The following is a 16,454-nucleotide window of genomic DNA, read 5'->3' as shown; positions in this document are numbered from 1 at the left end:
CTCTGTAGACCAGGCTGGTCTCGAACTCACAGCGATCCGCCTGCCTCTGCCTCCCAAGTGCTGGGATTAAAGGTGTGCGCCACCATCGCCCGGCCCAGGAAAACCTCTCTTAAAGGAGCCACAGCATGCCACCAACAAGCAAAGCCCTTTTGGGAAAATAAATGTGGCTAAACTTTGTTTTTTAGTGTCTAGAATTCCTTTCCAGGTTTTCTCAGGTTTTTATGTGGATGTAGTTACCCACATTGGCGCACCAATTTGTTGTGGGGGTCCACTTGTTAGTTCTAGGCTGCTCAGCCCCAAAATAATCACACAGAAACTATATTATTTAAATCACTGGTTGGCTTCTTATTGGCTAATTTTTACATATTAATTTAGCCCTTTCTATTAATCTGTGTATCACCACGGGGCTGTGGTTTACTGGGTAAAGTTTTGGTGTCTGTCTCTGGTGGGACTCCATGGCCTCTCCCTCTCTCTGCCTTCTTCCTCCCAGCATTCAGTTTAGTTTTCCCTGCCTAGCTAAGTTCTGCCCTGCTATAGGTCCCAAGAAGTTTCTTTATTCATTAATGGTAATCACAGCATACAGAGGGGACTCCCACTTCAGTCTGATTGGTTCCACTCTGTCTAGCACTGAGTAGCCTTTACAGTAGCCTTCCAGGAGTTGCTCCACACAGTGATCAGCAAATGGAGCCACGCTTGCCCTCTCCTCCTTCCTGGGGAAGACTGCTGTTTGTCTCCAGACTATTCAGGTTATGAGTGGTTGCATATGTTCCTCTGCAGTTCCAGGTTGTCTCTCAATATCTTTGTTCATATGACACCGGGGAAAGAGAAAACAGCTGTTGTCCCATTATGAAAAGGAAATCTGGCCCTCTGAGGAGATGTGATCTTACCTAGCCCAAGCATGAGACAGCTTGGCCTACCATGTGAAATAGCTTCCTCAACTGACTCTTACCTTGTAACAGGTCTTGACTCTTGGTCAGATATTTTCATCTGCCACCTATTACAGAATGTTTCTTTTTTTTTTTTTCATTTCTTCTTAGGAAACCGATCTTTCTATATTTGATCTCATTGGGCTAGAAAATAAAATTTCTCGCTATGAGGCTGAATTACTGTGTAAGAAAAAGGTGACTCGAAAACTCATGGAGGAAGTCTTTGCTTCACCACCTCCGACAGCCCGGCCAGCAGCCATGAAGCTCAAGGCCAGCAGGTACGCGGCTTGGTTAGAAGCAGCATATGGTTCATCTGTCATGTTCACTATTCCAAGGATGTTCTGCTTGTTGAAAGATCAAGTGCCTGGACCATAAGCAATCCCTTCCTCTAGCTTACCTTAGTCAGTGGTGATGAGAAAAGCTGTGCTCTTGAGAATGTCTCATATGTCCCTGGTTTCAGTGAACACACTACATTAACAAGATACTCAAATAGAGGCAGTAAATCCTGAGAGTCACTTCTCTTGGTTATGTTTATTAGAGTAAAGTTTAGGATTTGGGGAAATGATAGGGCTGAGAACAGTCTGCTGTCTGACTAGTCAGTATCTGTCATGGCAAGGTCAGACGACTGATTGGGAAGAGTATAGAGTATGTTTATGGGCCAGAACAAGGGCAGACATGGGGTCTACTCTTACAAGTGATACTACAATATAAATGATGATTTGGAGTGAGAGAGATCATGAGGCAGGGAGAGATAAGTGATGAAATCAGGATGTAAATGCTTTTGAACAGACCAAACCCAGTGGTGAAAAGGAAGCAAAATCCTGTGCCTGGGTGAAAAAGGAAAACAAGAAAATATTTATTATTTTAGAAATAAAGAGGACATTTGTACAGATCAGAAACCTATTTTCAAGTTCATTTTTAGACTTCCTTGGGACTGTGATCTGCTTGCCATCCTTAGCAGCTCAGCTCAAGCCTGACAGACCCATATAGGAAGCCTATAGCCATTACAGACAAGGCCTTCTACTTGTACTTATCTGGGCTTTGTTAAAAGGTTTCTATGACTGGCTTCTTGTTTGTTCTTCCATTTTCTAGGTCAGAGAACTCTTACCTCTATGATCAAACTAGAATCAGCTGCTTAGTTGGGCATTTTGTGTACCTTTCCAGCTCCTGTTATTTCTGTCCATTTCATAAGCTGTCTTGTCACATGTACTAGTAGAGAATTTGATTTTTCTTTGCTGTTGCTTTAAACTGTAGTTAGATGTTATATGCCAGAGGTGTTTTTCTCTTTACATACTTTGACATATTCCTAATAGTTGAGATTAAACAGTATTCTTATATTACTGATTGAGATGTTGACCTTTGAGTACAGAGTTTGTCGGTGGTTCCACATGTTGGACACAAGCTTCTTGCCAACTGTTATTTGGAGCTACCTTGTTCCTGCTCTATGCCTCTTTAACTTGCCTTCCCAGTTGGTCTTTGAGGGGCAGTCCTCTAGAACCCATGCTATCTGCGATGTGGTGATGTTTGTGTCTTCTGCTTGGGCCAATGGGCATCTAGGTTATTTCAGCCTGTGCAGTATGGCCAGAAGCCCGAGGGTCGTACCGTGGCATTCCCCAGCACACATCCACCTCGGATGGCAACCGCCAATGCAGCCACTGCTGCCCCACAGGGCCAGGTTCGAGGACGGCCACCGATTGCTGCTTTTTCTGCCAACCCAGATGCAAAAGGTATCTTACATAATCAGCTCTCTTTTATAGAAGACTGTGGGAGAAAGTTCCTGCCACCCTGTTCCTGGCCTACTGAGTGTTATAGCCACTGCTGTAGGGCCTGGAAACCTCCAAGGGCCTGTGAAAATGCCACCTACAGATCCTGATGAATTGAAGACTTTCCTTCCCTCCCTCCCTCCCTCCCTCCCTCCCTTCCTCCCTCCCTTTTTTCTTTTCTTTCTTTTTTTGAGACAGGATCTTACTATGTAGCCCAGGATAGTCTAGAATTCACAATCTCTCTGCTTCCAGTCCCCTGAATACTGGGATTTACAGGCATGCAACACTGTGCCTGGTTGTAGAGATTTGTTTTCTGTTCTGGGTTTTCCCTATAGAAGAAAGTTCACCTTAGCTGAGCAGGTGGGCAACCTCTACAAAGTATTTTCTTAAAGTATGTCAAGGTTATTCAGGAAAGTTCTGAACCTTCCTATTGCATTTGGTGCTATTGTTTTAGTTTCCTTGGTAAGGGGACAGGGAAAGTCCTAGAAGTGGTCTTAGCCTCATCTGAAAACAGCAGTGCAAAGGTTTCTGTAGTGCAGAGAGAGGGTGCTTCTGTGTGTTTGCCGTGCTTCCTAAGAGCTGAGAGCATTTGACAGCCTGTTTATTTCAAGATGTTTGCCCTGTGTGTTCTGTCAGCTTACAGGGAGCTTTAGTGATTGACAACAGACAGAGACTTAAGTTTCTCTTAACCCAAGGACTGTACAAGCTCCTTCTTTTTTGTTTCCTAAGAGTGGGCTTCTCATTTGAGAAACTGTGAAATAATGTTTATGTTATTTCCTTAACATTCGGTTGTAAAATACTGCGTGTTATGAAGAACCTCTAACAGCTTTGCACAAAACAACCTTATTGATTGCAGCAGCAGCAGCCCCGTTTCAGAACTCTCAGGCTTCCGTCGGTGCGCCTCGACACCAACCCACCTCGACCTCCAGCACAGCAACAGGCCCAGCCCATCCTTCGAAACTGCGGGCTCAGACCGCTGTCCAGGCCTCCACCCCAGGCCCACCCCTGCCCCCGCCCCAGGCCCCCTCGCTGGTGGCCGGGCAGAGTGCACCGCCCCAGCGGCTGGTGCTTACCTCGCAGGCACAGGCCCGCTTGCCCAGTAAGTGGCCTTACTGTCCAGAGTCTGCTCTCACTGCCTTGGAGCAGTGTGTCAGGAACACGGGATGTCTGAAGAGCCTTTGCTGTCCACTGCCTCTGTCTGTCCCTCAATCCAGGCCTGGAGCGTGATGCCTGTCATGGTGGGGCCTTGCCAGAGGTCATTGTCCAGGGCCCTGCTCTGTTCTACTCTTCTCCTCCCCATTCAACCAGCTCTGCTTTCCTCCTGTGCTGCACTGGTGTTCAGGGCTAGCACCTTCATTTAGCCTTAGCCTTAGTTCTGTCCCAGCGGTGCCGGGGTCCGCTCTGGGGGCAAGTGGTGAGACTACATGGACTAGCACTAGGTGTCTAGAGACTGTTAGTTTTTGGTTTCTCACATATTTCCAAGTTTAAACTTGGCATGAATTCTTCCTCAACAGAGACATTTCTCAACAATTCAGTGACTAAAACAGCTAATTGTTAACTCATTTTTTCTTAACTAAGAATTTTGTACTGCCAGCAATGGGATTGGCAGATTTCCAGATCTTCTATAGACCAGTATCCAGCCTATATGGGAATTATGCCAACTTGAAGTATTATAGATCATAAAATGTTTCTTATTTATAATGTAGCAGAGTCACATTGAGGCCTTTTTGGAAAACTGGGAAGGGAGGGAAAAGCCTCAGGAAAGACTGGGAATCTCTTCTCTGGCCAGCAGTGAGGAGTGGTTGCCCTAGACAGTCACATGAAAGGAGAAAGCTGCGTGTACCTCATGTTTCTGTAGGTAATGAGAGTTACATTAGTATGGGAGGACTTACATGTAGTGTGTGGAATGAGTGTTTCCACTGGCTTTACCTATCTAAGAGTGCTGATGGGAGATTTACGTGTCTGTGTGTACACCTATCTCTGATTCTCATTTCCCCTTCCTTGTACACAGTTATTTTGTGTGCAAGGCATCTTCAGGTAGTTTGGTAGTCTTTTACTAACTGTTCTCCTTATGGTACTTTTACTAACCCTGACATGGGTTTTCTTGGGAGAGGAGCATTTGAACTTGGATAGCATTTGTTGGATAAAACCTTTAAGTTTCTGATCATTTGCTCTGAAATATCAAATTCTCTGAGCTCAATTGAATTAGTGTAAACTTAAGAGTTTTATATCTGACTTACTTAAGCTTTCCTAGATTAGAAGCATGTGCAATTAAAATTTTTTGTTTTATGTTGATGATACGATCTTATTTGCTGCACACATACTTTTTCAAATTTTGTAAGTCCTCTGAAGATTTTCCAATTTAATACAAATAGACCTCTGATATATTTTATATTTACTGGTTTTCTCCTTTTATTACTTGTAGAGAAAAGTAAAAGTTTCCTTAATAGTTTGATGAGTTGATACTAAAAGTCCTTACCAGTTGTGATTAAGTAGATTAACCACTAAAGTCGATGTTTAATAGTATTTTTCTTTTGTCTTAAAATAACTTTTTTTTAAAATGATAGAAAGCAATACCTAACTAGTTTTTTGAAAACACTTGAGCATAGTATAGGCAATCATTATATATAGTAAGTGATTGCTGTATAATGGTCAGTAACTTCACTCCACGTGATATTAGTTCAGCTTTTCTTCTGTGTTTTAACAGGTGGGGAAGTAGTGAAAATAGCTCAACTGGCATCCATTGCAGGGCCACAGAGCCGTGTTGCCCAGCCAGAGACACCTGTGACACTGCAGTTTCAGGGGAACAAGTTTACCTTGTCACATAGCCAGTTGCGGCAGCTAACAGCAGGCCAGCCTCTACAGTTACAAGGTAAGAGACAACCAGCTGATACTCATGTTGAGAAGGACAGAGATATGCACTTGAGAACCTGTCTGGGTGGCAGGGAAACTTGGCCACTGAGTTTCAGGTTCTTCATCCAGAAGTGATGGTAACAAGTCTCACATCAGGGCTTATTAAGGAACGATGAGATAGCATTATTGAGTCACTTTGGCAGTGCTCTAAATAAGTGATACTCTTTTTTTTTTCTTGGCTTTTTGTTTGTTTGTTTTTATCAGTACCATCTTCTCTTTGAAAAGTTTTCTCTTTTGTAAGTCAGAGTAGAAATATTTGTTGCTTTCTAATATGAGTGTGCCAAAAGACTGGCAATTTATGTAGGGGAAATGTTCTACCTACCCATCTACCTGTCAGTTGGATTCTTACTATGTTGTCCAGACTGACCTGTGACTTCTGAGATCAAGCCATCCTCCTGCCTCAGTCTCATAGCTAAGATCTCAAGATTTGTGCCAGATTCAAGTTTTAATTTTAACTCTGGGATCCAAAGCTCTCATACCTTGTGCTAAGAATCTGTAGTTACTGCTTTCAAAGAAATGGAGGTAGTGAAATTTGAGTAGTTCCTTAAAATTAATCTTGAGTGATACGTAACAATAGTTGCAGCTTCTTTAGCTACATCCAGCACCAGGTGATGATTGGCTGCTTACCTTCAGGTTAAGATTTCACAGGTATCTATGGCAGTACTAGTTTCCCTGCACACCGGCCTAGCAGCTTCAGAAGACTCTACCCTGAATTCTGCTGGATGACTGTCATGGCACTTCAATGCATATCTCCACAGGGCTATCTATGAATGTAGTTGGTGGTTTATTTGGTTTTCTTGTCACACATTTGGTAATAACATAATAGAAAAGTTACAGAGTCATCATGAGCACCTGGGCTCTTTCTGGTAGTTTTTCATCCTGTTGGCAATAGCTGCATGGGTCTGGGAGTGTTTTTGTGACCTTCACAGCCTTAGGACAGCTGTGGTTCTCATTGGGTGTGTGCAGGGTTAGTGGTCTTTTTTTGATGTGGTATAAAGCAAACTGGCTTTCTGTCTCTGGGATTTTCAAACTTTTCCCTCCTTCATCAGAGTTACTGAGCTGTGGATATGTTTACTCATGTAAATGTGATGTGTGTATGCAGTATACTGTACCATTTGGAAGTGGCTAGCGTGTTACTGTGTACACACCTGTTACTGATGCTCCTGGTGGACGTGTGATTGCAGGTAGTGTACTCCAGATCGTGTCAGCCCCTGGGCAACCCTACCTGCGAGCCCCTGGCCCTGTGGTGATGCAGACCGTGTCTCAGGCAGGCGCTGTGCATGGCGCCCTGGGAAGCAAGCCCCCAACCAGTGGCCCTAGCCCCACGCCCTTGACCCCACAAGGTAGGGTGTTCTGAACAGGAGGAGAGCTTGGTGAGAACGTCTTTCTGATTTTTCTTTGCAATGACTGGGAGGGGTCATGCACCTCAGGCCATGGGCCTTCTTGTATGTCAAAACCTTATTTGTGATAGTCCGGTTTCCACACATGTCATGGCATCAGCTTTGCTTATTTCTTTTGCTCCCAAATGTACTAGTTGAATATGACCAAACCCCACTGTCCTATTCTAATAAAAAACTGTGGAGGTCAGAGAGTTGATTCATCAGTTAAGAGCATTTGTTGATTTGCAGCGGACTTGGGTTTGTTTCCTTGCACCCACATGGTGGCTCACATCTGTGACTCAGGGGATCTGTCACCCTCTTCTGACCTCTGCAGGCACCAGGCACACATGTGGAACACAGTATACATGCAGGCAAAACACTGATACTTTTAAGGTGTGTGTGTATATATATATACATATACACACATATGCATAATTATATATAATGTATATTAATAAAAATAAAACTTTATTATATATGTTCGTATTATATGTATATATACTATATTTAATATATGTATGTGTATGTATGTGTACACACACACACAAAGAAAACTTAGGATGCACAAAATGTTTAGTAACTTTGCCTAGAGCTCCCTGAGAGTAGAGTGCTTGGTGCAGGCTTTGCACACTGCTCTAGCTGGCTGTTGCCCAAATGCTGCTGGGTTCCAGCTTCTGTCCTTTTTTCTGCCCACTTCTCTAAGTCCCAACCCTTGCCTGGATGTGCTCAGTATATTAGAACTGGTGGGTGGGTTTGATTCATGGGCAAGCAAGGAGCTATTACTCACTATTTGCTGATGACCTGTAGTTTTTCACCAGTGTAGGACAAAGGAGGATATGAGGCTGGCTTGGGCAGGGACAGGTATGTGATCTATTTCAGAACAGTCCTCACTCCAGTTCTAGACGTGGCTTTGATGCACTAGATGCTTAGATCCAGCTCCTTTTATATTCTTGGGATTTCAGGAGCTGACCTTGGCCTGGCAGTCCACCTTTTTGAATGAAAAACATATTGGCTTTCCTGTCTGTTCTTTTCTTTTGGGGGTAGGGAGTGTAAGATTGTTAGGGATGGTGCTCCTCAAGCTTTCCAAGCAAGTGTTCTAGCATTAAACTGCACCCTCATTCCCTTCAGCTGTTTGCTTTTACATTTGTAGTTGGTGTTCCGGGTCGAGTAGCAGTGAGCGCTATGACTGTTGGAGAACCTGGGCTGGCTTCCAAACCAGCTTCTCCTGCTGCAGGGCCCACCCAGGTAAGGCTTAGATCAGGGCTATGGTGAGAAATGCACAGTGTTGAGGCAGGCAGTTTCAGGGTCTTTTCTGTGGCAGCCAAGATTCCCGTGGGTCCTTTTCAATGAATTTTAAAGATGCACATGCTCTTTGAATTAGAGCCTTGATTTAACACTCATTCCCAATGAAAGAAATTGACCTGGGTCTTTTAATTGCATACATCAAGGTCTTCATCCCCTTTGTCTTGTCTTTTCCTCTGTTATAAATGTTATCTATCTTGGGAGGAGGAGAGAGAAAGCTCTCTGCCTCTTTATTTTTTTCTGCTTGTAGCCCATAGAAGTAGGCCATGGATGTTGAAATGAATGTGTGCATAATAGTTCCCAAAGTGTTTAGTGAAATGATTTTGTCTGGTTGTTTCTCAAATAACTTTGCTTTTGTCATTTTTTTCTTTTCTGATGTGATCAAGGAGGAAAAAAGCAGACTTTTGAAGGAACGCTTAGATTACATGCATTTTGTCAATGAGCGGCGCTGTTCCCAAGCTCCAGTGTATGGCAGAGACTTGCTGAGGATTTGTTCCCTGCCTGCTAGAAGAAAGAGGCCTTTGTACTGGTCTTTAGAGAGCAACCTTGGGACAGGTGCCAGAGTAGCAGACTGTTACATGTCACCCTCAAAAAGTAAAGGTGATCTGGTTGTGATATTGGATCAATGTCAAGAATCTCTTCAAGATGTTCTTGACAGGTGAGTTAGTGTATGCAGGTAAATATTTTTTATCCTTTATTTTTTGTTCTTTTACTCTGCTACACATAAGCAATTTTCTTCTTTTAATTTTGGTTCTCAGGTAGCACAGGCTGGCTTCCAGTTCCATGTAACTGGCCTAGACTTTCCTTGAACTGCTGATGCTCCTGCCTCCTCCTCTCAAGTGCTGGTGTGAGTCACCACATCCTGTAGTACTTCATTCTTTGGACTTTTTTTTATTTTATATATTTTTAATGTTCTTATTTCTATTGCTTTCCCCCAAGTTGTCCTTTTGAGTTTCTTGGGGGTTTGAAATGGTTTTGGATCTCTGTCTTTGGGACAAGAGAACCTGGTTATTGGGCTATTAGCTAGCTCTTTTAGAAAACTGACTCAGAAAACTAGCCATATGCTACTTGGGGACATTGAAGAACAGAATTCAGAACAAGTTAGTAGACCAGTGCTAGTGGGCTGGGTGCCACTGTCATCACACTATTCCTGCTAGGCCTTGATATTTCTGCTTCTGTTTAGACTATTGACCCTCTATACGAGTTTCTGTATGCCCTGGCCCTGCTCTCCAGGCTCAACTTCTGGCTCATTTTCTTTGACTGAACTATGTTGTTAATCCCTGTCCAAAGGAAGGCCCTGATTACCCAGTGCCTGAGCTCAGTTTTCAGAGCCTGCCTTTCAGGTCTCAGATCAATGAATTAGTGAAGAAAAGGGCAGGGAACCCTTCCTATTTCAGGGCTTCCCAGGTTGTGTGCTAGATTTGCAGCCATTTGTTCTCATGCCTTTGTTTATCTTTGAAATGCTAGTTGTCTTTATACATCACAGAGGACCACTTTAGTGGAAATGTACTTGGGAGCAAACCACCAAGACCCAGCTTCAGGGACTGGAGAGACAATTTTAGAAGTTAAGAGCCCATATTACTTCTATAGAGGACTCAGTTTGGTTCCTAGCCCCCATGTTAAGGAGTTCACAAGTGCTTCAAGTTCCAGGAGATCTGACGTCTTCTGGTCTCTAAAGGCACTGCATGCATATGTACAAACCCATACATAGACACATATGTGTAAACATAACTAAAAATAAAAGTAGCTGGGCATGATAGTGCACACCTGTAATTCCAGCACTTGAGAGACAGAGGGAGCTCTAGGCCAGCCAGAGTTATTTTACCCCATCTAAATAAAATAAAAAAATATTAAAAGTAAGTAAATAAATAAAATTTAAAACTGAGTTTTGGCTAATGCCCAGGGGAAGGCTTTCTGGTGTAGCTGACTGGAGTTTAGCAGGTAGTGTCAAGTTGGCCATGGCACTGCTGTTCTGTCTATCTGCAGCATATTCTGAGTCTGGCCCCTCTCAGTTACATGTACCTGCAGCATTTAGAAGGTTTGCATCCAGAGACAATTTACTTTTGTCCCAAGAGACCCAGCAATAATATCTGAGCTAATGGCTATGGTCTAGAGAATGCTCTGTGCTAATCATTTAGATCTGTCCTGATGGAAGTTTCTTGGAGTGGTGTCATTTAAATGTGAAAGATTATGCTACCTTGTAGTGATAGAATCAGGAGCTTAGACTTCTTTTGTCTGGCAATACACACTGTCAGAGGGTTCTGTCCTTGGCTAGAAGCCTCACTGCTGCTGCCAGAGGCTACAAGGTTGGCACATAATAACCACACACATGATTTCTGCTCCTCAGGGTGGCCTGTGTGATTCCTCCAGTAGTGGCTACGCCACCCTCCCTGTGGGTGGCGAGGCCACCATCACTGTATAGCAGCAGGTTGCGAGCTCTGAGGCAGTGCCTGAGAGAACATACCCGCCCCTACCACCGGCAGCTGCAGCAGCTGACAGCACTGCGCTCATTGCAGTTCCCAGAGCTGAGGCTGGTACAATTGGACTCAGGTATGACAGACCCTGTTGTCATGGATTATGAAGTGACATACACTTGTTCTGGATTATAAGACTTCCTTCTTTCCTTCCTTCCTTCCTTCCTTCCTTCCTTCCTTCCTTCCTTCCTTCCTTCCTTCCTTCCTTCCTTTCTTCCTTTTTTTAGGGAAGTTAGAAGCTTTAGCAATCCTGCTACAGAAACTGAAATCTGAAGGACGTCGAGTATTAATTTTATCTCAGATGGTTCTTATGCTGGACATTTTAGAGATGTTCTTGAACTTCCATTATCTCACCTATGTACGGATTGATGAAAATGCCAACAGTGAACAACGGCAGGTAAATAATCTTCCTGTCATGGTGATTGCATGGTGTGATCCTGAATCATGGGATTCAAGCCTCACTTCCTACAGCTGTGAGATCAGTGTCCCATATCCCTTCTAGCATTTAGAGCATATCTAAGCTCCAAACTGACTCTTTTCTTTTTTTGGATTTTCGAGACAGGGTTTCTCTGTAGCTTTTGGTTCCTGTCCTGGAACTAGCTCTTGTAGACCAGGCTAGCCTCGAACTCACAGAGATCCACCTGCCTCTGCCTCCCGAGTGCTGGGATTAAAGGCGTGCGCCACCACCGCCCGGCTCAAACTGACTCTTTTCCTGATGTTTTGTTCCCCCTCCCGCCAAACAAGCATGTCTCAGAACACATAAATAGGGGTAATCTGTAGTCATATTGGGTTAGTACTGACATACTTTTAAGAGGTGGCTATGTAGCAAAGATATGAATGCTCTTTAGACTAACTTCCAAAGAAATACGAATTGAAAAGTATATCCATGTTTTACTTGCCATATTTGCCCATTTTTAACATTTGGTTAATAGACAGTGCTGGTAGGAGCCTCTTTAGCATAACTTTAGAAAGCAGCATGATTGCAGCCTCAGAGAGAGATAGACACTTGATCTAGTGGTCCCTATCCAAGATTTCCACACAACAGCAAGAATGCCTCACTGCATGATTGGCACATAAAATTGTTCACTGTAGAATTGCACATGATAGGCTGTGATCAGTAACAGAGTGACTGCTCAGCATTTAGCCGAAGAGAGTATACAAGAAGGTCTGTGCCTTGACAGTGAACCACAAATTGTCTTCACAGTTCCATGTGACAAACTAGAACCAGAAGTTTCTCAATACAAGCCTGAGTACAAGGAGTCCTTAGTGCAAAAAAGATAGGGTGCTGCACAAGGCTCGAATTATCCTCTTTTTGTTCCATAGCAAATATGAGATTCCTACACAGCTTAGATGCAAATAGAAAAGAGCCTGTTTTATTGGTAATTGTATAGAAAATTGGGTTGTTATTTGAACGAAGATGATTGGTCAACTTTTAGTTCTGTTTTGGCATGGAAATAATTTAATAAGAAAAGTACTCATGTTTTCATTATGTACAATTCATTGTCCCAAGTGATTAGAGAGATCTTGTTGTACTTCCTCAGCCTTACTCCAGGGGCTTCTTGCCTGTAGAGTGCCCTGGCATTGCCTGAGGATAGAGGAGAAAGCACAGCTCCCTCCCTAGCAAGACTCTGCTTTCTTGTGGGGCCTACAGATTGGGCTGACAAAAAGTACCAGATAGGGCATGACATCTTATGTATATGACACCTATATTGTCTAAATATCAAACGCAGATGCTTATGGACAGAAGGAACTGCATGTATCCAGGGTAAGATGTTATCCATGGGACAAATGAGACTGTTATAAAACAGATCATCCAAAGTGTCAGTGGTCTCCCAATGTTCTCCAGAAATGTTTATTTGAGTACTTTGTTTCCTCTCAGGAGCTGATGAGGAGTTTCAACAGAGACAGGCGGATTTTCTGTGCCCTTCTCTCTACCCATAGCCGTGCCACCGGCATAAATCTTGTGGAGGCTGACACCGTGGTGTTTTATGACAATGACCTAAATCCAGTTATGGATGCCAAGGCCCAGGAATGGTGTGATAGAATTGGGAGGTGCAAGGACATCCATATATACAGGTGATGACAATCCTGGCCAACTCATAGAAGTGCACATAATGAACTTTGTACAAGGTCTGGGTGTAGGAATTGAGTAGAGCTAGATGTAATAAATATGTTGCAGTTGAACTTTACAAATTCCTACATAACTGCAAAGTTTACTTTCCTTTTAGACATGTTTTAGTGCTGTTATTTTGTTTTGTCGCTGTATTTGACATTTACTTGAATTTGTAATCAGTTGTGTGGCTTAGGCCTGGTTATTGGCTTACTGGTGTTCATTGCTCACATGTTGCATCATTTTTAGAATAACTGGCTAGCACAGTTTATATTTGTGTTGTTCTAAGAATTATAAAATACAAAGTATCTGTTGAAAGACTTGAGATATGTCCATCTTCAAGCATTTAAATTGTAACTGGCCATTTACAACTAATTGGGAAGACCGAAGGGCCCATGGCCTACTTTTAAATTTCTGGTTGTTATGTGGTATTCTAATGTGTGAGTGTGCTGGACCCTTTACTTAGTTGGTCTAAGTGAGAGAATGGTGCTGGGTCACTGTTTTCTGCTTAGGAACACAGCATAGTCTAGACAGGCAAAAGGAATGGGCTCTAGGTTGAGTATTGGAGAAAAATATAATAAGGACTGGAGAGATGGCTCAGAGGTTAAGAGCACTGCCCGCCCTTCTACAGTTCCTGAGTTCAATTCCCAGCAGTTACATGGTGGCTCACAACAATCTGTAATGAGATCTGGCGCCCTCTTCTGGCCTGCAGAAATATATGCAGGCAGAACACTATGTACATAATAGATAAATAAATCTTAAAGAAAAAAAAGAAAGAAAACTATAATAAACAGGCAAATGGTAGATTTAAGGAAATGGCTTACAGTTCTTAAGGCAAAGGCCAGGTCAGTTTTATTTAAAAGTGGAACTAGAGAGGGTCTAGGAGTATGAATAGTCAATTCCAAGAGCCACAGACTGAAAACGATGCAGTTCACTGTGGAGCAGTATGATACTGTGGTTCAGTATGAAATGTCTCTCCAGGCCTACAGACAGGCAGCATATCAAAGAGAAGCTGAGTCAAATAATGGAAGCTGCCATGTCCATGGGGCACAGGGAGGGCCTCAGCTCTTCTAAAGCAGCATGAGAAGACTTGTTGAAATTAAAATGCTGTGTCCTTTATCCTGACTGCCCCATAGCGTAAGGTTGTTCATTGCAGCAAGAATGGGGAATACTCATTAGGGTATAGCCATACACCCGTTGCAGACAAAAGGAAAGCATATTCACAGGGACCTTCTTCATGCTTCTTAGCAAAGCAGACAGGATTTACTTCATGCTGTACACATCAAAGGCCTGTCAAGGTATACCCAGGCTAAAAGCATTTTGCTAAAATAGCCTTTGCATTGGCTGCCTAGAGGAAGGGGTTGGAAAGACAATGATAGAAACATGTATTGCACAGAATTCCTTACCATCTACCTCCTTATAAGGAAGGTCCTGAAGGCAAGCCAAAGTTTGATGCCACTAAAGCTTAACTTGGGAAACATTGCAGTTAGTTTATTGGGCTTACTTACAGAGCTTGTGTGGTTTCTTAAATGAATGTGGGTAACCTCAAGGCAGCAGCTGCACCCTAGAATAAATGGCAACTTCTGTATAGCTGCATAGATAGAATCCCTTCTTCCCATCTTCTCTGGGCCTATACTCTAGCCTCTCCACATGCAGTTAGTGCAGAATCATATACAAAGATAAGAGTCCCGTGACCCTCCCCCAGTCCATCTTTCTGAGAGAACCTCAGCAGTCGATAGGTTCACTCAATGGTGTTTTCTTGCAAGCAGGCACAGCTGATATGATGAAGATGGCTGCTTATTTTGTTTTGAGGACCACATTGTACAATATATCTATAAAAAAGTCACTTACAAGGCCCATGTGATAACTCAACTGACTAAAGTATTTGCCACCAGGCCTGATGACCTGAACTCAATCTCCAGGACCTACAGGGTAGAGGGAGAGTTGTCACTATTACTGACAATAGTGATAACAGTTGTGATAACAAGTTTTTCTCTGACTTCCACACATGAGTTGTGGTACATACATGCCTGTGTGCTTATGTTCTCTCTCTGTCTCTGTCTCTGTCTCTGTCTGTCTCTGTCTCTGTCTCTGTCTCTGTCTCTCTCTCTCTCTCTCTCTCTCTCTGTCTCTCTCTGTTATTTTTTTAAAAAATGTTTCTCATACTAGACATGGTGGCTCACACTAACAATCCCAGCATTCAGGAGGCTTAGACAGGAAGATCATGAGTTTGAAGCTAGCCTGGGCTACACAGCGATACCTTATCACAAAACCCAACTAACTTCGTGTATGTGCTATTTTACATGTGTTAAGGTGGTACCATCTTGTTTTGTGCATGAAGAGTGTTGGTGTGTTTATAAACCAAAGGTAGGCAGAAATAGAATTGTTTTGGTGCTAATCTCATGGATTAGCATCTGGCTGCTTTTTCATTCCTCATGCTCATACATAATCAGGCTGTGCATACTGAACCTGCTTTGATGAAACAGCAGTGCTTCTTGATAGGTGACTTTTTTTTTTTTAAAGATATTTTATTATTTTATGTGCACTGGTATTTTGCCATGGGTGTCGGAGCCCCTGAAACTGGAGTTACAGACAGGTTGCCATATAGATGCTGGAAATTGAACCAAGATCCTCTGGAAGAGCAGTTGGTGCTTTTAATTGTTGAGCCATCTCTCCAGGCCTCAATTGGTCACTTTTTCCTATGCTCCCTATTTAGAGTTTTTTTTTTTTCTCTTGGAAAATTCTCATTTGTTTTTTTATCCCTGTGGAAATTTTTGTTAAAGTAGTTTAAGCTTTCTTGACTTTTAGCATTTAGTATCCTAAAAGCATGTAAGCAGAATTGGAGAGATGGCTGCTCTTCAGAGGCCCTAGCACCCACATAGCAGCTCACCAACTGTCTGTGACTCCAGTCTCAGTGAATCCAGTGCTATAGTGCTACTCTCTGGCCTTCACGGGCACCAGGCATGCAAATGATATACAGGCAGAATACCCACATATAAAAAATGCTTAAAAACTATGTTTTAAAACAAAGCAGTGAACTAGAAAATAATAGACTGAACCCCCCCCCCAAAAAAAAAAAGAAGAAGAAGAAGAAAGGAAGAAAGAAAGAAAGACAGACAGAAAGAAAAGAAGGCAAGCAAGCAAGCCAGGTGGTAGTGGTGGTGCATTCCTTTAATCCCAGAGGGAGAGGCAGTCTGTGAGTTCAAGGTCAGCCTGGTTTACTGAGTGAGTTCCAAGACAGGCTCCAAAGCTACAGAGAAGCCCTGTCTCGAAGAAAGAGAGAGAGAGAGAGAGAGAGAGAGAGAGAGAGAGAGAGAGAGAGAGAGAGAGAGAGAATAGACTAGATGATGGGGCCTGCTTGGGGTACTACCCTGAGACTATTCCATTGTTTGTTAAGTGGGGACAACACCCACAGCACTCTGTTGACCTAGCAATTTGTAGGAGACAGATGGACACTGTTTATACTCAAGAGAGAATGGACATCTCTTAAAAGTCTCTTACTGGGGGTCTGGAGAGATGGCTCAGGGGTTAAGAGCATTGCCTGCCCTTCCAAAGGTCCTGAGTTCAATTCCCGGCAACCACATGGT

The 16,454-nt window shown here is 43.1% G+C and overlaps 1 protein-coding gene and 1 non-coding gene across 6 annotated transcripts in view; both read left to right on the top strand.

Annotated features, from left to right (window-relative positions):
* Positions 1 to 16,454, top strand: part of Ep400 (E1A binding protein p400) — a 106,773-nt gene that overhangs the window by 56,046 nt on the left and 34,273 nt on the right. For all 5 annotated transcript variants that reach the window (XM_026783801.1, XM_026783788.1, XM_026783791.1 and 2 more), the window contains 9 exons: positions 1,038 to 1,204; positions 2,484 to 2,653; positions 5,397 to 5,561; positions 6,787 to 6,945; positions 8,132 to 8,226; positions 8,670 to 8,941; positions 10,631 to 10,833; positions 10,985 to 11,154; positions 12,637 to 12,833. In XM_026783801.1, the coding sequence (XP_026639602.1) occupies positions 1,038 to 1,204; positions 2,484 to 2,653; positions 5,397 to 5,561; positions 6,787 to 6,945; positions 8,132 to 8,226; positions 8,670 to 8,941; positions 10,631 to 10,833; positions 10,985 to 11,154; positions 12,637 to 12,833 (1,598 nt within the window). The remainder of the gene's footprint in view (positions 1 to 1,037; positions 1,205 to 2,483; positions 2,654 to 5,396; positions 5,562 to 6,786; positions 6,946 to 8,131; positions 8,227 to 8,669; positions 8,942 to 10,630; positions 10,834 to 10,984; positions 11,155 to 12,636; positions 12,834 to 16,454) is intronic.
* On the top strand, positions 12,290 to 12,422 carry LOC113458279. The gene has a single exon (XR_003378675.1). It is a non-coding gene; the product is annotated as a small nucleolar RNA SNORA49 (small nucleolar RNA).

This window comes from Microtus ochrogaster, chromosome 2 (genome assembly GCF_000317375.1).
Source record: "Microtus ochrogaster isolate Prairie Vole_2 chromosome 2, MicOch1.0, whole genome shotgun sequence".
NCBI classification, from domain to species: Eukaryota; Metazoa; Chordata; class Mammalia; order Rodentia; family Cricetidae; genus Microtus; species Microtus ochrogaster.
This window is presented reverse-complemented; position numbering and strand designations above follow the sequence as displayed.